The 22458-nt window shown below is 43.8% G+C and overlaps 1 protein-coding gene across 3 annotated transcripts; it reads left to right on the top strand.

The window, feature by feature from the left end:
• The first annotated feature begins 1266 nt into the window (after positions 1-1266).
• On the top strand, positions 1267-21398 carry SLC46A3 (solute carrier family 46 member 3). 3 transcript variants are annotated; one of them, XM_047078241.1, is made up of 6 exons: positions 1267-1769; positions 2185-2397; positions 9243-10113; positions 11692-11775; positions 12309-12472; positions 16926-17012. In XM_047078241.1, exons 2-6 carry the CDS (start codon positions 2209-2211, stop codon positions 16953-16955), a joined length of 1338 nt encoding a protein of 445 aa, XP_046934197.1. In that variant the 5' UTR covers positions 1267-1769; positions 2185-2208; the 3' UTR covers positions 16956-17012. The 3 variants fall into 3 exon arrangements, with proteins under 3 accessions (XP_046934197.1, XP_046934189.1, XP_046934181.1); XM_047078233.1 differs by lacking the exon at positions 12309-12472 and adding an exon at positions 20156-21398 and having other exon boundaries at positions 1281-1471; positions 16926-17082; XM_047078225.1 differs by lacking the exon at positions 12309-12472 and adding an exon at positions 20156-21398 and having other exon boundaries at positions 1281-1769; positions 16926-17082.
• Positions 21399-22458: the final 1060 nt, after the last annotated feature.

The following is a 22458-nucleotide window of genomic DNA, read 5'->3' as shown; positions in this document are numbered from 1 at the left end:
TTGAAGAAGTTGAGAAGTAAGGTAAGTGGCAAGTCCAAAGTTATAAGTAGCACTCCAGTAGCAAAGTTATAAGTAGGATTCTAAGACTTCTGACTCAACATTCCATGATTTCACTATCATTTATTGAGCACTGAGGAAGAGAAAGCAGCTCAGACATCTGGGTACTGACCTTGATGTTGCTATGAGCTCCTCTGGACCATGGTCTGTGGAATAAAAACAATTTCACAGGATAACATCAGACAAGGCCATTCTTTGACCATGGTCGAGACAAAAACCAGACCGCTCCACAGTCTTGTTGGAACACAGAACATGAACATGGTCTAAACCACAAAAATGACAAAAAATGTCTACCGTAAGCTACTTCTTTATCAGTTATGGCTTTAACCTTCACTTATGTTCACTCCTTCTTACTAAGAATTAAGACACCCAATCATAGAATCACCCCTACTTCCTGACAGCATCCAATACAGTGGTGGGGGAGGGGGGCTTGCTTTCTTGAACCCTTCCCACACATCACTTATGCCCAAATCCCATGACAAATTCTAACACTTCTACTGAAATACCCCATTGCTCCCCATTTATGTATTCCTCCTCCTTACAAGAAGTCATAAACCTAACTTCAGGTGTGGTCCTGGCGGGCTTGTTGTAAGGCACTGGTACAGTCCCTCCTTTGTCCCAAGGCTATGCTGTATATACGTGTTGAGGGTTCATTAGAACAATCCTGTAGGGCTGTTATGCCCACTTGACAAAGAAAGGAGGTTCATAGGGATTAAATAATTTGCCCAAGGTCACACCGCCAGGAAGAGCCAGAGACCACATTTCAGACCCTTTGCCAGGAGCACCCTCTTTCCCTGCACGGGCGCCCCCTACCCCGTCCCCCTTTTCTGCGTTTCTTAGGGCACTTGCCCTGCCGACCCGGATGCTACAGGGAACTGCATCCCACACACGTTACTTTTGCAACAGATCTCCGTGTGCTTCTGCGAAAAACGATGTTCAGACCCAGAAATATTCTTCCACTGCAGAGCCCGAAAGCGAGGCCTCTGCGCTGCCCTACAAACAGCTCGGGCTGGCGGACGGCTGCGCGGCGCCAGGTTTAGCCTGGGGCCTCTGGGGGCGGGCTCACGGGAGCGACGTCGAGCGGACCAATCCCCGCGAGGGAGCCAGACACCGGGCCCAATCGCAGAAGAGCCAGGCAGGACAGGGATGGCCACGCCGGCGGCGACCCCGGCAGCCAGCGGCCCCGCCCTTTCGGCCAGCGGCGGGGCTCCGCGGGCGGGGGCTAAGCCTCTGTCTGGAGCCAACCGGCAGCGGGCCCGCAGACCCGCCCACCGACCCGCGGACAGGCTGCCGACCGCGCAGGGAGCAGCCGCCCGTGCTCCCTGGGGCCGAGTCCGCAGGGCCACCGAGGAGCCGAGCGGGGGCTGCGCAGTGACCTGTCGCCGTCGTCACTCTGGACGCCGGAGTGCGCTCGGTTGGTTTGCTTTAAAACGAGAGCTTGAGTTTCCCCGACAGGTGCATTTGGTCAAATTCAACGGAAATTCCCCTCCCCGTCCCAGCGCGGCGGCCGGCGCAGACCCGGCCCCCGACCCAGGCGGCGGTCAGTGTCCCCGGCGCGTCCCGGGCCGCCCCAGCCTCGGGAGCACTTGCTGCTCGGCAGGCGCCCGGAGAGCGCAGGGCACCCCCCCCCCCAAGAAGACAGCCCCCGGGGATTCCGGCCCCGAAAATGATCAGACCTGCGCCTAGCCTGGCAGGAAGACTGTAACCGTGGGGTGAGTTTAAACGAGAAAAAAAATCCCTTTACGATCGGGAGCTGCTTTTTAAAGGCCCCCTTCCTGTCCTTGTTAACGAGCAGCAAAATAACAATAACAAACAGTTGCGCAATTATCGCGTTCCCGGAGGAACCTCATTGTTTCCCTTTTGAAAACCGGTTGGCAGTATATACAATGTGGGGACTGTGGTGAGATGATTCCAAACGAAAATGGGTGACAACTTACTAAGATTATTTTAAGGCGGTTTGAGCCCTGAAAGGTCATACTTACTCTTAAAAATAGTTAAGTACGATAGTCACCGGTTTACTGCGTACCCTATTCCAAAGTGAAAATTAATCTCTTACGAACTGCTTACTGCTTTCTGTTCCCCAGTTACTCCACAAGACTCCTCTAACTTCCCCGTTCTTTTTAACAGAATTCAACTACCTACCCAGGCAATATGAAGATTTTCTTTGTAGAACCTGCCATTTGCCTGAGTGCATTTGCTATGACTTTGACTGCCCCACTGACAACACAGTATGTGTATAGGAGAATATGGGAAGAAACCAGCAACTACAGTTTTGTGTCGGATAGCAATATTTCTGAGTGTGGAAAAAATACAAGCAGCCCAATCTTTGCATTGCAGGAGGTAAGACATTAAAATATCCCTAAAATGTAATAAAAGGGGAATGTGTAAAGGCGTTTTTGATGAAAGAGGGCATTGCACTCTCTCAAGGGTCTCCCTGGATCTCTCAAGGGTCACCTTAAACGCTCTGAAATCCCAGGTCAAGAGCCTTTATTTAGTTCTCCTGTTTGAAGTTTCCTGACACCTTTAATCTGCCTCTTCTTCTTTTTTTTTTTTTAATTTTTTAATGTTTATTTTTGAGAGAGAGACACAGAGTATGAGCAGGGAAGGGCAGAGATACAGGGAGACACAGAATCCCAAGCAGGCTCCAGGCTCTGAACTGTCAGCACAGAGCTTGACCCCGGGCTGGAACCCATGATCTGTGAGATCATGACCTGAGCTGAAGTCAGTTACCCCAAACGACTGAGCCACCCAGGTGTCCCTAATCTGCCTCTTCTAAGTAAAAGCCCCTTCTTCTTCTGTGACATTGGTGCTTCTCCTTTCTTAGAAAATTTCAGCCTAGTCTCACCTCCCCAGGGGCTCTTTCCTCCTCCTCCCCCACCCCCATCCCAAAGCCTGAAAGTTGGACCACAGCCAACTGGAATGAGTACTCGATGGTCCCAGCGGCCGGGGGAAACAGTGTTTCTGCCTTTCCCTGGCTTGCTTCCTTCCACCACCCCTCCTTCCGCCTGTACATGACCCAGTTTTCAGTGACCCCATAAGTAGCCCATCACTGAAGACTGTGGACCTTGGGGCCAGTGTCCTTCATGGACTTGTAGGGGGCAGGGGGCAGCATTTGTCATTCATCATTTGGTGTTAGCAGATCAGCTTTGACTCCCAAGTGCCCAGGAGCAGCTGTGGGAGGCTATCTGCGGAGGGGAGCACTCACTTTGGTTCTGAGGACACTGAAAATGTTGAGGCAGATATTACAGAGCCTTACCTTCTCCCTCTCTGGCCTCCTCCCCCAATTTTTTATTTGTTTCAAACAGGAGGTACATCACCATCCTCCGGCTCCCTCAGTTTTTAGCAAAGTCTACCAATGTCCAGATGCGAAGGAGATAGCATTTAGATCTGGAATTGTTCCCCTCAGAAAGCCTCAAAAACAGACCGCAGTTCTACACCTTGAACTCTTCCCCTAGGGGATATTTTGTGATGGCAAAGAGTGGCACCGCCTCACCTCTCAAAGGATAAGAAGAGTTTGGAGGAATTCAAGTCACTTGCCTAGCCGGCTCTCAGATTTTCTCCTCAGGAGAAGGGGATTCAGGTGTGACTGGGAGAGGAGTCTGAGGCCTAGAAGAAATGGCCAAGGGCCCAGAAGGAAGGCTGTAGCGCTTCTGGAGGTGGCTCCCCAGGTGTCAGGTATAACCTTGCTGGGCTGAGGCCTGGCCTTTGGACACAGCTTCTGCCGTTCCTCATTTCCATGGGAGAAACTTTCTTGGAACTGATAATTGCTGGGAAGCCATGCAGACATCAGGGTTCTGGCCTAGAGTGGGGTCATAAAAATAGAAGGGCCAAGGGTCTCACCTGGTGGTTTTGTCTCCTGACTTTAAGAATGTTCCTATATATATATTATATATTTTATATATAATACATATAATAAATATATTATATAAATAAATATATATAAATACTTTATAAATGTTATAAATATATATTTATATTAATAAATATATGAATATATAATTATATATTTATATATTATATATATAAACTCCCAGGGAGTGAAAAGGTTCAGCAGGCTCATCAGTTTCTATATTGGATTCCATGCTTTCCTACAGCAGACACCTGGGAGCAGTGGGAGGGACAGAGGGGGAGAGGACTTGAATGTGTGGAAAAGTCTGCTGCCCTTGCCCTCCCAGAGTGAGGGGAGACAGGCCATGGTTCAGTCATCTTGGTGGCCTCTGTGACTGTGCAGGTGATGAGTACTGGCCGCCTCTGGCCTTACCCAGCTGCTGAGAGGCCCCCACTGCCCAGAGCAGTGGTCTCATTTTGAAAATTTCTGCCCAGTGTTTAATTGTTGTTTCATTAATTGTTTTTTAATTAGATTAATATTCAAGAAAACATAGTGCCCTAGATCCCTTCTCTTAAACTTGGTGCTCTAGAGCTACAGATGCTTTTTCTCAGATTGGGGAACTAGAAAGCATGACTGTCCCCACCCACAATTGGGACAGGGCAGGCAGGCCACTCGCTTTTTGCTCCTTAGGTCACAGGAGCATTTTTGCTTCCCAGGAGGCACCCCCATCTCCTTCAGCATTTCCCTCTGGCCCCTTTTCTGGATACTGTTCCTGCTCAATATAAGAATATTCTCTTACCTTTATTTTTATTTTTTTAATGTTTCTTTATTTTTGAGAGACACACGCAAAGTGCAAGTGAGGGAGGGGCAGAGAGAGGGAAACAGAGAATCCGAAGCAGGCTCCAGGCTCCAAGCTATTGGCACAGAGCCTGACGTGGGGCTCGAATTCACAAACGGTGAGATCGTGATCTGAGCTGAAGGCAGACACTTAACTGACTGAGCCACCCAAGCGCCCCTCTCTTACCTTTAAATCCAAGGACAAATGTTCCCTGTTTTAGGACCTTCCTTCTCAATTCCCAGCTCTGCTGGGGGTGGGTGCTGGGCACTTGCTGACTTAAAGAAATTTAGGGGTTTGAGAACTGTTCTTGTAACCGTAAAAATAAAATGTCATAGGACACACAGAGTCAGTCCTGAATAAAACAAAGGATTTTTTTCAGTTCAAATTTTTCTTTGCCACTCCCCCAAAAGACCAATTATTTGTAAGAAGAGTGCATAATACAATAGTGTATTGAACTTCTTACTGTGACACTATATTTATTTATCCTTCTAGGGGCGCCTGGGTGGCGCAGTCGGTTAAGCGTCCGACTTCAGCCAGGTCACGATCTCGCGGTCCGTGAGTTCGAGCCCCGCGTCAGGCTCTGGGCTGATGGCTCGGAGCCTGGAGCCTGTTTCTGATTCTGTGTCTCCCTCTCTCTCTGCCCCTCCCCCGTTCATGCTCTGTCTCTCTCTGTCCCAAAAATAAATAAAACGTTGAAAAAAAAAAAAATATTTATCCTTCTATATAACAAATACACAGACACAGACACATGTATTGGAATGCAAGATAATAATATGAATTTCAGGGTATAGATATAAGAATAAACTAAGCTATTTCACTTATGCTTAACATTTTGAAAGTCTATATGAATGAAAAGTCTTATTTTTCAACCTAGTAGGGTCAAATATATATAGACATATAAATATAAATACATATAAATATTCATCTAACCTATTTCCGAATCTTTGAGTTTTCTGAGTCTTGTGACTATAAGATGCACCTACATACTTCTCTTGAGCAAGATTAGTCTCTAAAGGGCCTCTTAAAATGGCAAGGCTGTGGGAAGGACACTCTTGGCTGAAGCAGAAGAGGTAGGGAATTCTAAGCATGTTTGTCGACTTGTGTGGAGGAAGGAATTTTGAAGCCCCTTGCCATCCTCTCCTTCCCAGGTTAAACGACTGGTTTTGAGGTGCTAAACTGGCCACTTTGGTCTCTTCTCTTCAAGTGCTGTCAAGACAGGGACCCTGCTAGTTGAGGGGGCAAGTTGGTGTCAACCAGATCGTGAAATTGTTCTTATTCAGTAATTTACTTATAACCCTTTTAATAACTAACACCGTCCCTTATTACCAGCAGATAGAGAATGTTTTCTACTCAATTGTAATTACTATATATACAACAGCCTATGGAATCGTGACTTTTTGAAAATTGATATTCCTTTCCTTAATGTAACTTACACTTGTCTCAGTACATTGTCCTTCTGTTCGGTCTTTTTTTTTTTTTTTTTTTTTTTTAGTTTTATTTCAAAGTTTATCCTGAGAGAGAGTGTGCGAGTGTGCGTGCACGAGTGAATGGGTGGGAGAGAGAGAGGACCCCAAGCAGGCTCCACGCTGTCGGTGCAGAGTCAGGCGCAGGGCTCGAACTCATGAACTGAACCGTGAGATCATAACCTGAGCTGAAGTCAAGAGTCGGATGCTTGAGCAGCCTGTTCAGTCTTGTATAAGACATAGCACTTTTTACTCTGATTTCTTCCATTTGCCCTTATCTAATTATGATTCTCCAGAGTTTAAAAGGAATAGATTGCAGATGAGGAGAGAAGTCTGCGTAAGAGGTTGGGTTAGAAAGAAGATCAGATATGGGGGAGGGGTGGGAATGGGAAGAGGAATCCCAAACTGGAATATCTTGTTGAGAAGCTGATTAAAAAATGATTGTTTGATTTACTTCTTTATTCGGTAAATATTTACTTGATGGCTTTTATAACCGTAGAGCCACAACGATGTGCGCAAGAAGCCTGCCCTAATAAAAATGAAACTACCAGAGTTGACTAAGCGTGAACGTATAATAGGGTCTCTCAGGTGTGCCTTATGTTGACATGCTGACTTTAAATCTCACACTCACAACAGCCTGCAAGATAGGGACTCTTCATACCCCCCTCTTGTCAGATGAAGCTATAGGGATAAATAATTTGGTCGGCATCACACGCAGCTAGCGCATCGCCTATTTTATCTGCTTATTCACTGGTACAACCAGTGTCTGTGGGGCACCCTGTGAAGCACTTGGTTGGAATCCATGATGATGTGGTAAAGAAGACCGCGTGCCCGCCCTCCCAGAGCTTAGTGGTAGTGGAGAGGGCACACGGTGAGCAGCTCCATTAAAGTAACCCACCCTGTGGGGGTGGGGCAAGTCTCTAAAGAAAACTATAGCCAGATAAGGGCATGGAGCCCTGGGTGGGGGTTGATGGGGTTGCTCTGGATGGCTCACAGAAGGCTTCTGAGGAAGTGACTTTTGAATTGAGGAAGTGAGCCGTGTGGTCATCGCAAAAGGAACAGCAGGTACAAAACAAGTGAATGAGCCTGGAGTGTCTGAGGAATGCATGTGGCTGAGGGGAGCCAAGAGGCAGACCTGAAATCAGAGAAGTCATGATATCACCGCCCACACCGTGGCAAGGAATTCGGATTTATTCCACTGTCAGGAAAGCCACCGAGGGATTTTGGGTAGAGGAGTAACGTGAGCTGGTTGGTGTGTTTTTAAAAATCACTCTAGGGGCGCCTGGGTGGCTCAGTTGGTTAAGTGACCGACTTCAGCTCAGGTCATGATCTTGCAGTTTGTGAGTTCGAGCCCCGCGTCGGGCTCTGTGCTGACAGCTCAGAGCCTGGAGCCTGTTTCAGATTCTGTGTCTCCCCCTATCTCTACCCCTCTCATGCTCTGTGTCTCTCTGTCTCTCAATAATAAATAAACGTTTAAAAAAAAAAAATCACTCTAATTGCTACGTAAAGAACAGGCTCCTTCTGAATCTAGATCGATCTGACTCTAGAGCTCTTAATCGCTACACAAAAAAGTGCAACTGAAGAATGATAATGGCCAGATGAGAAGGTTCAGCAGGAGAGATTACATCTGTTTGGGCATTTCAGGCAAATCCAAGTTGGACTTGACCAAGGCCTGTGCCTGTAACATGGCGTATTAGGGAAGGGGGTGGAGATCATGCTGAAGAGTGGGGCTGGACCACATCTGGGTGGCCTAACATAACAGACATGGAAAGCGTGAGCTTTCTCTAGCAGGCAGAGGGCTAATAAGCAGGTGAGAGACGTGCCACCAGTGTGTTTTGGCAAGCCGCTCCCACCATTAGGGTGTGTGATCCACAAAGTGACGAGGCTGGCTCATAGACCAAATTGAAGAGAGGGAAAGCAAGGTGCCCGGGGAGTCCTGGGGAGCACTAGGAGCCCTGTGCTCCCAGTGGCAGTGATGGGACCGGAAAGAGGCAGAGGTCACGAGAAGCACTGGGTGTTGGCAGGCATGGGTGAAGGGAAAGGCCAGAAACAAAGATGACTGGAGTTTTGAGTCTTAGTGACGACAACACTTCCTGGTAACGGGAAGTTGCTTGCATTATATGGATATATAAAAATAAACACAGGCTCACTCTTTTAAAAAATCATTAATTTCAGTACTTAATTCTTCTGTGTGGTTCATCAGTTGTTCTAGGGTGCTTTCTAAATATTACATGAATCCGTCTGTTTTTAAAAATGAGTTTAGTAATCCCTGTTATAAAAATGGCACATACTCTACATAAAACTTGGAAAATACAGAGAGAGGTGGCAAACAGAAATCACCCCAAATGCTCTCCATCAAACAACCAGTGCAGCGACTGTAACATCTTCCAGCATGTGTGTGCCCCCGGTTGTGTTGGCTTGGAGAAGCTGGATTTACCTTCCTCCTCAGTTCATGGCGTGCTACCATCCGTCTTCGTCAGTGCAAAGCTTCTCTTGGGGTTTTATCTTATTTTTTAGTAAGGAAAGAAAGAAACTGGAAGAAACTTATTTGTGGAGACACATGTGAAAAAAGCAACTGAGTGCCTCCTAAATAAAGGTCTATCGAGTATGACATTTACACGTGATATTCATTCCCTTTTAAGTAGACAGAAGGATCTGTCACGGGAAAGGGTGTTGCTCTTGCTTGACAACAGTGGTCATGATCTCCGTGCTAGCTGTTCACAGAAGAAAGAAATATCCTTATATGGCCAGTCCCAGATGTCTTGGGGTCTGTGGAGCCCCTATATAAGACAGACACGCCGCAATACCCAATTTTCTTTTTATGAGTGAAAGTCCCCACCACGGTACTTGAATATTATGACTGAGCTTTGATTCCTGTGTCACCTCTTGATATTTGCTTTGTGAACTGGATGAAGATTCAGGCTGTATCAAACCCATGCCGCAGAGATTCCTTATTGGCGACGTACTGGAAAAAAGAAAAGCACGCGCTGTGATATTTTCATGCATGTTGTCTATATCTCTGTAAACACATCCTCTTCTTTTTGTTTCTTTGCAGGAAGTTCAGAAGAAGGTGTCTCTCTTTAATCTGCAGATGGACATAAGTGGGCTAGTTCCTGGTCTAGTGTCCACGTTCATACTTCTGTCTCATAGTGACCATCGAGGACGGAAATTCCCTTTGATTTTGTCTTCCGCTGGTGCCCTTGCAACCAGTGTTTGGCTCTGTGTGCTCTCCTACTTTGCTTTTCCAGTCCAGCTTCTGATTGCATCCACCTTTATCGGTGCACTGTGTGGCAATTCTACCACATTTTTAGGGGCCTGTTTTGCCTACGTAGTTGATCAATGTGTAGAACAGAAACAAAGAACAATTCGAATAGCTATAATTGACTTCATACTTGGACTTGTCACTGGGTTAACGGGACTGTCTTCTGGCTATTTTATCAGAGAACTAGGTTTTGTGTGGTCCTTTTTCATTATTAGTATGGCTTTTGCTGTTAACTTGATTTATATTTTATTTTTTCTTGGCGATTCATTGAAAGAATCTTCATCTCCGAATGTTGCCATGTCATGTAGTGAAGGCTTTAAAAACCTATTTTACCGAACTTACATGCTTTTTAAAAATGCTTCTGGTAAGCGACGGTATTTTCTCTGTTTGTTACTTTTTACAATGATCACTTATTTTTTCGTGACAATTGGCATTTCCCCCATTTTTATCCTTTATGAATTGGATTCCCCACTCTGCTGGAATGAAGTCTTTATAGGTTATGGATCGGCTCTGGGTAGCATTACCTTTTTCAGCAGTTTCCTAGGAATATGGCTTTTTTCTTACTGTATGGAAGACATTCACATGGCCTTCATTGGAATCTTTACCACCATGGCAGGAATGGTTATGACTGCTTTTGCCAGAACGACATTAATGATGTTTTTAGGTAAGATACAAAATGTAGCCTTAGAACTAACCATGTATTTGATGTTTATATAAAATGAATTTAGTCTGCTGGGTGAGAAACTTTAAGTTTAACATTCTCTATTTAACGCATTCTAGTTCAATTAAGGCACTTTGCCAGGAAGTGAAAGCCAATTGGTTTAAAGAACACTAATGATTAACCACAATTTTCTAAATTTGCATACTTGCCAAAAAATTGTTTTGAGAAGCATTCTTCTTGTGAGTCAATTCTTCAATAGAGCTTTTTGCCAACTTGAATATTTCTTAAAGTGCTGCTAAGAAGACTACTTTCCATAAAACTTTTTAAAAATTATTTTTTAAGGTTTTATTTTTAAGTAATCTCCACATCCAACGTGGGGCTCACTCACAACCCCAAGATCAAGAGTCATACGCTCCACTGGCTGAGCCACCAGGCGCCCCATAAGAATTAAAGATCATTACATAAAATAAACTCAAAAGATTTATAAAGTTCACATTTGTTGAATATATTCAAGAAGAAAATTCTTTAAGACAAGGTTTTGCAAATTGGTCATTCCGTCAATTGGCTTTTGATAAATCATTTTTTGGCAAACTGGACTACTTCCTCGACTACCTACCCCACAGGTGGTTTCTGTAGGGCTTGAGTGAGATGCCGCCTTTGAAAGAGCTAAGGGATCTGTCAAGTGGGACCTTAGGAAAGGTCCGACTTCATCTTTTTCTACAAAGCCACTGCCAACCTCTTGCTACCTTGCAGGGAAGCAGGGTGACCAAAGAGAATCAGGTTTAATGTCCATCTGTATGGCACCAGGTGATCTTAAGCAAGTTACTTAAGTACTCAGGGCCTTCATTTATTCAAATGTAAAATGGGCACAGTAGCGCCTAATTCAGAGGGTTACAAGAATATTAGAAGAGATCACTGTAAAGCACTTAGCACAAGGCCTTGTATTCAGTAAATGTCGGTTCTCCCTGTCTCCCTTAGAATTGCCAAGGTCAAGTAAGTTGATATGTGTGTGAAAACTTTAACATCATCTGCAAAAATAATCTATTACTGTTTTGTCAAAGAACTAGAAATGCTACTATTAGGGGTCATAATTTAAGAGGAGAGGTGATCTGGGCTCATAAAATGATTCAACACAAAGATGAACAAGCAGAAAGATAACCAATTTCTCGATAAGTGAGTCAATATACTAAAAGCATGCTAACACTAAGAATGTCAAGTCTAAGGAAGCAAAACCAGAAAATACATGAAGAAAGCTAAGTCACAACTTGCTGAACGAGAGGTCACTGTAATAATCAGGGAAATAGCACATCAGTCCCAATCGCAGTTCTAATCCCAAGGACCTAAAACCTCCATGAACTCTTATTCTTACTCCCAGAATAACAAAGTAAAGTAACCTTTAGCTGACCCATCTATAGTGTATCTTAAGTCATGAGACAGAAGTCTACAACTAATTAATTCAGTCCTTAGGTGCAATGAGGTAGGATGCTTATAGAAAAGGACATAGTCAGAAAGAATTTCACATTTAAAACTGGCCATTCGTTTTCTGACTTGGCCAGTGATTTCCCACCATTTCTCTTACAGTCAGGTTGCCATTCCTTTTCACGATCGTGCCGCTCTCTGTTCTACGGTCCATGATATCAAAAGTGGTTCGTTCTACTGAACAAGGTGAGTTTAATTTGCTTAATGAATATAATGAGTTTACAATCTGTATCAACTGAAATCTATGGACAACCAATGTTTGATTCTTCCGAATATTCTACAACACTTTTTTTGTTCAGAACGCCTTTTGAATTAAGTGGTAAGTAAATTCTGTGTTCGGTAGAGGCTTATGTCCAGGCAGGGGTGCCCTGCCCAGGGTCTCCCGCTTTAGAAGGCTTGCATCTAGCCAGGCCTTGCCTCAAGAGCAGAGGAGTGCTCAGGGCCAGGCAGATGCCCACCCGGGAGCTCACAACACCTCCCCCTTCTAGACTATACTCTGTGTATCTGGGACCCATAATTCCCAGCCAAACAGTTTTGGGTTCATGTCTTTCAGTGCCTGGGTGGTCCTCTTCCTCAGACCCTTTCTCCTGAGGGTAGACCGTGTGTTCCCCTCTAGACCAAAGGGGTAGCCAAGCCATCACTCTTCATAGAACTAGCCCAACCTTGGCATTGCAGAGTGGGGTGTGTACAGCCATGTGTAAATGATCCTTTCTGAGCAGGATGGAGCAAGAGACAGAACACAACGTGGGAGGACTGCACCCTGCAGCTGGGGACTGAGGGCCAAGGGCCAGCTAGCTCGGCCAGTGCTGCCATGTTCCTCCACAGAACTCCAAAGAGTCTGAGAATTCGGAGTCTGTGTCTGACCTTCCAAATCATCGTGAAGGTATAGAAGGCATATTTCTCAGAGCGGGGAGTTGAAACATAGCTTACTGAACAGTCTGTTCATTAGAACTGTAACTCACAAATACTTACAATATAACATATAGGCTTCTAAGTGTATTCTTACACTGGACCCCACAAATGTTAGGGCTGGGCCTGAATTAGAATCCTAGCAAAAACAGGATCCCACTCAGCTGGTTCCATAGCGACTTTCATGAAGTCCAAGCAGTATGGCGGAGTGGGCAGTGGAGAAGGCACCCAGAGAAGGTGGCCGAAATAGGGAGCAGAGACAAGACACTACAAGCTTTCTCTCCACCTTCATCTCGTTGACCAAGTGCAACAGAAAGTCAGATTAGCAAGGAAATCCAAGTCATTCGATAGGAGTAAATCTATCAGCCTCCCAAGCACAGAGCAGGACACAGGAGATCAAACAGCTGAAGTGGGAGGGCAGAGAATAACCAATACAAAAGGACAAAAAAATTAAATTTCTAGTTAGAACTAGTTACTAGTTAGATATTAGGCATATCTGTACCATGTGAATATTATTAGATTTCGGAGATTTCTTTTGTTTCATGCCTCAGCCTGGTGCAGATATTCATATTAATTGTTGATGGACCATTCATATCTAGGCTACTGTATTTATGGCAGTTTAATCAACACTGGGGAAGACTGCTAATTCAGTGCCTTTAAAAATATATTTCTTGATTCTCTTCCACCCATGTCACTGTATATGCACACAGCTGTTTATAGATTATGTAATGATGATTGACTGGAAAACCACTTAGGAATATACAAATTTGTAACTGTAATATGTAAAAATATACCTGCTTCTTTGGGTTACAATGGTTTCTTAGGTATGACACCAAAAGCACAACAACAAAAGAAAAATAGACAAATTAGACTTTATCCAAATTAAGAGCTTTTGCACTTTAAAGGACACCATCCAGAGAGTGAAAAGACAAGCTACAGAGTGTGAGAATATATGAGTAAATCACATGTCTAATAAGGAACTTGGGAGGTGGGGGAGGAGAATGGATGAAATAGGTAAGGAGGATTAAGAATACACTTATCTGGATGGGCACTGAGTAGTATATGGAACCTACTGGATCACTGTATTGTACACCTGGGACTATTATAACACTGTGTGTTAACTACACTGGAATTAAAAAAAAAAAAACAACAACCAAAAGACAACCCAACTATATAGGCAACAGATTTGAATAGACATCTCTCCAAAAAGCTGTACAAATGGCCAAGAATTATATGAATAAATGCTCAACATCATTAGCCTTCAGGGAAATGCAAACCAAAACCACAGTGAGACCCACCGGGATGGCTGAAATGGAAAGATCACAACAAGAGATGGTCAGGATGTGGAGAACCTGGAACCCTCCTACACTGCTGGTGGGAACATAAAATGATGCACCCGTTTTGCCAAAACAGTTCGGTAGCTCCTCAGAAAGTTAAATAAAATTCCCTTAGAATTCCTAGAAATAGAATGGAATTGAAATCCCAAAAGAAATGAAAACATATGCCCACAAAAAATCCTGCACACAAATGTTCACAGCAGCATTATTTATAGTAGCCAAAAAGTAAAGACAAATGTAAACGTCCATGAACTGATGAATGGATAGATGCCATGTGGTATATCAGCCCATGTGGTATATCAGCCCAATGAAATATTATTTGGCAATAAAAATAAAGTACTGATGATACCCACTACCCCATGGATGAACCTTGAAATCATTATGGAAAATGAAGAAGCCCGACACAAAAGGTCACACATTGTCGTATAAATACTCCATTTATATGAAACGTTCAGAAAAGGCAAACCCATGGAGACAGAAATCAGGTAAGTGCTGTCCAGGGCTGGAGAGAAAGGGAGAGATTGCTAATGGGTACAGTTTCTTCTGGGGTGAGGCTGCACAGCTCTGTTAACTGTGCAGTTTAAAGGGGTGGGTTCTAGGGCGTATGAATTATACCTCGGTAGAGCTGTTCAGAAGAAAAAGAAACATCTACCTGCTTCACAACTTGGAGCTAAAAGAGACTTCTCAGGGTGTCTGGTTTGTTTTGGTTTTTATTTGGTGTAGTCTACTTTACAAAGGCTATTTAAAGTGACACTTTAAAATGTTTTGTCTTTTGGATTTTCACTAAGAAAGCCTTTTGCTGATGTCAGAGCTTCCCTACTGAGTATATTCTGGTCCTGCATTACTTTTTTAAAAACGGGATATTTTCGTGAAAATGTTAGGTGCTTTAAGGTAATCAGAGGAGAAAGGAAGTGCCACAGAGGTTTTCATGAGTCTCTCAGTATCCCCAGCATCTTGAATGAGAAAGGAGAGGAAACTGGATTGTTTCGGAATCTCTGTGCTCCATACAGCTGTGAAACTCCCAGCTAAAGCCACCCCGGACTACCTCTTGCCTTGCTGCTCCCTGCGCACTCTTTGTGATTACTTGGAACACCGGAAAAACACACTCGACTTTTGAAACCTACCGGATTAAGAAAAAGTATAGATACGAAACAATGGGCTGATTACTTAATCCAGTTTATCTCTGGTGACTGTGACACAAGTTGAACCGCTCGAGAAAGTTGAGCGACAGGTGAACCCTACTGTGTCACAGGATGGCTGTTTATGCCAGACACACGTACCACCTGGCCAGCTTTCTGTCAAGAATCGAGTTAGGTCATTGCAAAATAGGACTACATCTGTCCAGTCTGTCCTCCATGGCACTGTGTCTGGCTGTGGCAAGGGATCAGAAATATAAGAAGATAATCGCATAGACAGGTAGGAGACCTTCCTCCCAACTGAACTGACTCCGTGTTTTATCATAAGTCATGGAGGCAACAGGTCTGTGTACTACTTGCTGATTGGTAACTGGGCTCTTGAATGAAGCTTTTTTTCATTCATTCGACAAATACGGGTTAAACATCTTCCACGTGCCAGGACAGACAGGCCCTGGGACACAGCAGTAAACAGAGTAGATGTGCACTTGGCATGAACAGAGCTTTCGTTTTAGTCAAAAGAAGACATGTACGTGAAAACACAGTATTCTTCAGAGATATGTTTATGTTTTATGAACATGTGACCTGTCATTCGGTGAAGAATTAGAAGCAACGTACGAGAAGATGTATACCAGGGTAAAAAGTCTCAGTAGATAAAAACCCATACGCCACACGGTCTACAAGACCAAGACCACGGGGAAAATTAAAACATGGACAGTGTAAGCCATAATCTGGTTATGAAAGGTGACCCTCATGCTTGCCTTTTCCTTCTCACCAGTCCAATCAAATACAGTTATTTACATGATTTGCATTGTTTGTAGAAAAAATACATCACAACTTCTCATGGAAAAGTAAACTTGGCAAAGCAGGGAACAAGCACAACGGCTTAATGATAGAGTCTGCCAAAGCCACGCAGGGACTTCTACCGGGGACATCAAGAAGAGCGGAAAACCAGGACCAAGTTTTTCATCTGGTGATGCAAAATAGGGCAAAGAGGAAGACAAGTACATCGAGATGACCCGCCTGTCCTTTAGACGTTTAACTGCTCAGTCAGCGTGGTCTTGGATTGCAGACAGAACGAAACATTGGTAGAATGTGTGCCCCCTTTTCTTGGATTATGAACTTGGACTGACCACGCAGCCACCCCTACGCTCCTCGAACGATGCTCCAGGGCCTGCCCTAGACCAACCGTGGTAGGCGGGCAGGGGTGCCGGGCAGTGGCGGGATCCCCGCTCACTCAGTCTCGTGAGCCACCTCAGCGTGGAAGCCGTTTCAGGCAGGGAAGGCAGAAAAGACTCACTTCGCATCAAACCGTGGCCTAACTAGAGCACAGACAGTTACTTGAAGAGTCACACAAAGGAACCTTGTGGCTGCTCAGTTTGCCGGCACTTTGGAGGGAGGGATCCAGTCCACGCTGCAGAAAGCGTGTGCCATCATCTGTCTTTGTCTGCAGCTGTCACTTTTGCCAGATCTGAGAAGCAGATGAAAAGGATTGCTTTAACTCAAAAGGCTCCTCGGGTGGGACCTTTGCTGGTAGGAGCCACCTGCACATAGGAGGTGTGTCACAGATGTCCCCAGCTTGGGGACTGAGAGTGGGAAATAAGCTTGAACGTCAGGGCTATGTAGTTGTGGCTCTGCCTGCGGCTGTTCAGGGACAGGAGACTGTGGGTTTCAAATGTGTCAGATGTCGTTGCCTTTTACCTTTGCCCTACCGACATCGAACTATTGTGTTTTCACCTTCCGTCACATCAAGTCCAAGCGGACCTCATGATCTCAGTTTCTCCACCTGCAAAAATGGGTTACTGACTTCTCAAGGATTTGGAGGAAATAGCTTTCATTCGCCAAGCAGTGCCCCGTGTTTGTTTTTTCCAGTGAGTAAGTCTTCTCCCTTTGTTCTGTTCGTTGTTTTGTCACGAAGCCATTTCTTTTTCTCCTTCCACACCCTGACCCCAAACAGGTACCCTGTTTGCTTGCATTGCCTTCTTAGAAACGCTTGGTGGTGTCACTGCAGTTTCTACTTTTAATGGAATTTATTCAGCCACTGTCGCCTGGTACCCAGGCTTCACCTTTCTGCTGTCTGCCGTTCTATTACTAATTCCAGCCATCAGTCTATGGTAGGTAATTATTTTCAACCATTCTGTCAGAGGATAGCTGGATTAAATGAATTCCCTAACCTCACTAGTAAAATTACATAGATCTGTTAAAGTTGTTTAAAAAAAAAAATTCAACTGGGTAACTTTTAAAGATCTAATTGGCTCCACTGGTTGATTCACGAACCAGGCGGCATCCCATCTAACAAGTAGAGCGGGGCTCTGAGGAGCTGTGCTAACTGGAAGGTTTCATAGGAAAGAGGGTGGGTCGTGACATTATTAGCAGAGGAGAAGAAATAATTATTTCAGGCAGAGTCTCCTTCCCTTAGGGAGAAGGGCAGGGGTCTTATTAGGGTGGATGACCTCATCTTTCTCTGGGGGATAGAAAGGGCCCAAGTAGCAGGCTCACCGGTGCCGATCAGAGAACTCCTGGCTTGACTGGTGAAGACGAGCCTCTGGGGGAGGCTGGGAGTGTGGGTAAGTTACATGTGAAGTCCAGGTTTGATGAGCTGGCCTAATGGAAACCACGTGGGGCCTGTGGTTTTCTTTTGAACGAAGTTTTGCCTCAGAATGTACTTTTCTCAGTAACTTTTAGACATGAGGACATCTATTGATAATGTTGAAGACTTAAGAAGAAAGAGACAATGACAAGGCTCACCATTACTAAGAGAAAGAAAGATTGGGTCAGACTCTGAATAGCCACCCCCTGTCTCTTTAGATATGAACCGATTAAATCAGCATCCAAGAATATGCATGTGTATGCATATGTGTGTATGTATATATATTCATATTCAACTATGATTTCCTAGAGTATAATATCCCCTGGGGGGTCAAAGATTCCTACAAGAAGACAGACTTTAATATGGAGTCTTGGGCTGATGACAAGAGCAAATAGTGTGCACTGAATATCAAGAATTTTCTTTGAAGAATGTTGGCTTATTTAGTGACTCCCTTTTAAAAAAAACTGGTTTTTTTCAACGTTTATTTATTATTGAGAGACAGACACAGAGCGTGAGCAGGGGAGGGGCTGGGAGAGGGGGAGACACAGAATCCGAAGCAGGCTCCAGACTCCATGCTGTCAGCACAGAGCCCGACGCGGGGCTCGAACCCGACGGACTGTGAGATCATGACCTGAGCCGAAGTCAGTTGCCCAACCAGCTGAGCCACCCAGGCGCCCCTAATGACTCCCTTTTTAAATGTAAATATCCAAATACATACAAAGTACCAAATTCTATTTATGAATAGTACATAGAATAAAAAGACCAGAGTCATACACATAACAAGTATTTCTTTCTTCCTTTGCCTTTCAGTTAACAAAAAGTGTAATCTAACTAGACAAGCAGTTGCCGAAATGGCCAAGCAAAGAGAGTGAACACGTTCTATGGGGCCAGCGCACTGGGCCGAGAGCTCTTTGCCCTTTCCTTGCTGGGCTTTGCCCAGTCTACACAGCTGAGAGCACAGTGCAGTGACAGTGCAGTGACAGGGGTCAGTAGGAGGTGGAGCACAGCACATCTCTGCTTTCTCCTGAGCACTGGGGGGGGGGGGGGGGGGGGGCAGGAAAGTACCTACGTGCACAGGCCTTACCCATTCTACCAAGACTGTGACCTCCTTGAAGGGCTGCCCTACGTCTTAATCATAGTAGGACCTCATTACATAATGTCTCTCTATGTAATTTTCATACCTAGATCTGTGTAAGACAGACTACAGTACTATTTACAGTTCCTCTGTGATTCTGATGAAAAGTGATTTTTACTAGATATCTTTTTAAAAAGAGACTCCACCTGTTGAACCAGCAAAATTAAAAATACATGCTGTGCTATATAGTAAATGATGAGACAGTCTTACACATTGCTTGTAGGAGTGTTATTTGGCAGTATCATCTTTGGAAAGCAATTCATAAACATGTATCAAAATCTTTTTTAAGAAGTTTGTAGTATTTGACCCAGTGATTCCTTTTAGAAGCACATGCTAAGGAAATGATCAGTAATATCAAAAATTTAGGTACAGTTAACTCTGAACAGCACAGGTCTGAACTGCATGGATTCACTTACATGCAGATTTTTTTTCTATATATGCAGTACTATAATATACTTTCTCTTATGATTTTAATGCCATTTTCTTTTCTCTGGCTTTATTATAAAAATACAGCATATAATCCTTATGACATGCCAAATATGTGTTGATAGACTGTTTTATGTTACTGGTAAAGCTTCTGGTCAATGGTAGACTATTAGTAGTTAAGTTTTTAGGGAGTCAAAAGTTATATGCGCATTTCCAACTACATGGGACGTTCAAAGGTCAACTGATATAAAGTTTATTAAGACAAAAACATTTTTTAAATGACCAAACGAGAATGATTAAATAAATGATCGTGCATCCATACCATATCACGAAAAATAAAAAGAATTAGGGAGTAGAAAATGGGTAATTTGTATTCTTCATATATTCATACATATCTGTTAATGAACATATACACAGCTAGATAAAAGATAGTTATGCTTTCAATAATGCTTCTAATGTAAATGTAGATGGTCTCCTGAGATTTTTTAACCCTATACCGTTCAATATTTTTAAAAAGTTAAATGCTTATTTTTTATTAAAGTTTATTTATTTGAGAGAGGCAGAGACAGTGCAAGTGGGGGAGAGGCAGAGAGAGGGGGAGAGAATCCCAAGCAGGGTCTGCACTGCCAGCACCTGAGCCGAAACCAAGAGTCGGACTGAGCTACCCCAAGCACCCCCAAATTACATGTTTTTTAAGTTCCAGGTGTCTTCTTGTCCCAGCTTCAGTTATAGGTATTGGACATGAACTTCAGCCACACCTACAGTTATAACTACTTTTCTGTGGGCTATAGAAACTAAACAATGGGATGGATGGACATTTCAGGGATCTGGAAGAGAAAAGAACTGTAGATTGTTTATTATTTTCAGAATGCTATGCCTAGCAAGTCAGCTGGACTCAAAGTGCCAGTATGTTCCTTCTGTGTATAATTTGCACAATTTTTTGCAAGCCATATAACCAGGGGGAAGTTGGAATATAGATTATTTATTTATGTATTGCTTTGGTCACAATTGCAGAATGTCTTGTTTGCTTTTGCAGCATCGTCAAGTGCACCAGCTGGAACGAGGGAAGCTATGTACTTCTTACACAAGAGGAACCCAGTGAAGACACTTCAGACAGCTGATCGTGATTTAAAAAAAATAATTGGACACACACATTATATACTCAGACTTCCGAGGACTGTAAACTAGTTCCATAATCAATAGTTCATAAATAATCAATGCTACATGCCCTTTCTTCTCAACTGAACAGTGAGAGAAACGGCCCCTGGCTCTAGCTTCTTACAGTACCATGCACTTTGAGCACTTTATGAATATTCTGCAATGGAGTCCCATAGATAGAACAAATCTCAGAACACTTCCCACTTCTGGATTTGGGAAAGAAACGGAAACTTCACAGTCTAAAGGGATTAAGAAACTTAACACAATCAAAAGCAATAATCTCCCTGACATACTCCAGCCTCTCACCCTGGGACCAAGGAGAACTCTATACCTCAGTTTCTTCATCTGCAAAATGGGTTTCTGACCTCTCAAGGATTTTGAAGGCATCACTGTTCAAAATTATGATGAATCATTCTCTGATAGGAAAATAACGGTAGAAGTTTCAAACAATTCTAGTACAGTCACACCTCTGCTTGGATAATGCTTTGTTTTACAGAGCCCATCAAGGTGCTAGGGACCGTGAAAGTTTCTAAGAGATGCAAAAACCTTAAAATGGAAGCACTTTAGAGGAGACATATTTTCACTTTTCCTAATACGTGTCATCAGTGAGAGGTATGATAGTGTTTATATAGGTGACACAGGGGTGACTGGAAAAATACTGTAAATAAAATTTTTTATAAAGAAACGTAAACACTGAGCAAGCAGCCAATCATGAAGTAATGTTATAGAGCCAATATTCATTCCTTATTTTTATCCAGGGATATCCATATCTTACTGCCTTAAACTTATCCTGAGACCCACCCCGGTCCCTGAGAACACATTCTCTCATGCCTCCTATCTTTCTATACACTGTTCCATTTGCCTTTCCTCCTTTGAGACATTGGAACTTTCAACTGTCAGCCAAATCCTGTTTCCTCTGTGTAGCCTTCTTGACATTTCTTCCCTACTCCTATGCTCCCCCCGCCCCTGCAGGGCACCCACAGCACTGGGTGCATACTTCCATCCTCGCATTTTCCACCGTCTCCTAATGTTTGTTTTCCTTACTTGACAATGAGCACGTTGAGGACAGGGACAGTCTTTGATTCCTCATTATATCCTCAATAAATGTTTGTTGAACTAAATACAAAATTTTGCTTTTCCTTGTAAAAACAATTTGAAGTTACATATTTAAGTAGCCACTGATAGCATGCCACAGCCATTAAGCCAACCTTGCAAGTCAATTGAAAAAATATGCCAGCACTTTTTAAATTGGTTTATGGTATTTTCACTGGTCCTTCAATATCTCTGGGTTTTTTTTCATTGTTTTAAATGTTTATTTATTATTGAGAGAGAGAGAGAGAGCTCGCTCAAGCAGGGGAGGGGCAAAATCCGAAGCAGGCTCCAGGCTCCGAGCTGTCAGCACAGAGCCCGACACACAAGGATCAAACCCACGAACCGTGAGATCATGACCCGAGCCGAAGTCGGATGCCTAACCAACTCAGACACCCAGATGCCCCAGTATCTCTGATTTTCTAAGTTACAATACGTAATATCGCAAATGCCTTCAAGTACAACTAGATGATTGACTTCTCTGTGATCTCTTGAACACAGTCAGTTTTCCATTTGACAGCACTGCTTACAGCTTCTCCCTGTAGGGTAATCAACGACCGCTGGACTAGCGAATAGCACTCAGTGTAAAATATTAGAAATTTTTATTTCCAAGACCATTCGTTTTAAGTCTACCGAATGCCTTCTGGGCCAGAAGCCCACGTAAAAACTGGGAGATTTCCATAGTTACTTAGTTTTGTTTTTCTTCCTGTTCAATAATTTTCCCAAACCAAAAAGGACTTCATGGTTTACAAAGGGATCTTCTATATCAACTTACTGTATACTCCCTTAATAACCCTGCAAAATAGATACTCATTTTCCTCAGTACACTCAAGGAGGGTAAGTCTCGGAGAGACCTGACCATGGTTATTCGGCTCCCTCCAGGCATCAGCGTCACACACAGATGGACTTGGTGTGGTTCAGATTCTTCATGGCTAAGGTGCCCATGTTACAGACTGTAAACCCAGTATCAACACTTGTACAAGGTAGAGTATGAAGTACCTCCCAACTGTACCCGCCTAGACTGCCTACAGTACTGCCCTTTTTAATGGTAGACATAATGGCCTCTAAAGACCCTTGCAGCTCAGCTTTCCA

This window comes from Lynx rufus, unplaced genomic scaffold, assembly GCF_022079265.1.
Source record: "Lynx rufus isolate CCGP_SWC_20201006 ecotype Redwood Valley unplaced genomic scaffold, mLynRuf1.p SCAF_1, whole genome shotgun sequence".
Taxonomy (NCBI): Eukaryota; Metazoa; Chordata; class Mammalia; order Carnivora; family Felidae; genus Lynx; species Lynx rufus.
The sequence above is the reverse complement of the archived record's forward strand: the minus strand, read 5'-3'. Positions and strand labels throughout refer to the sequence as shown.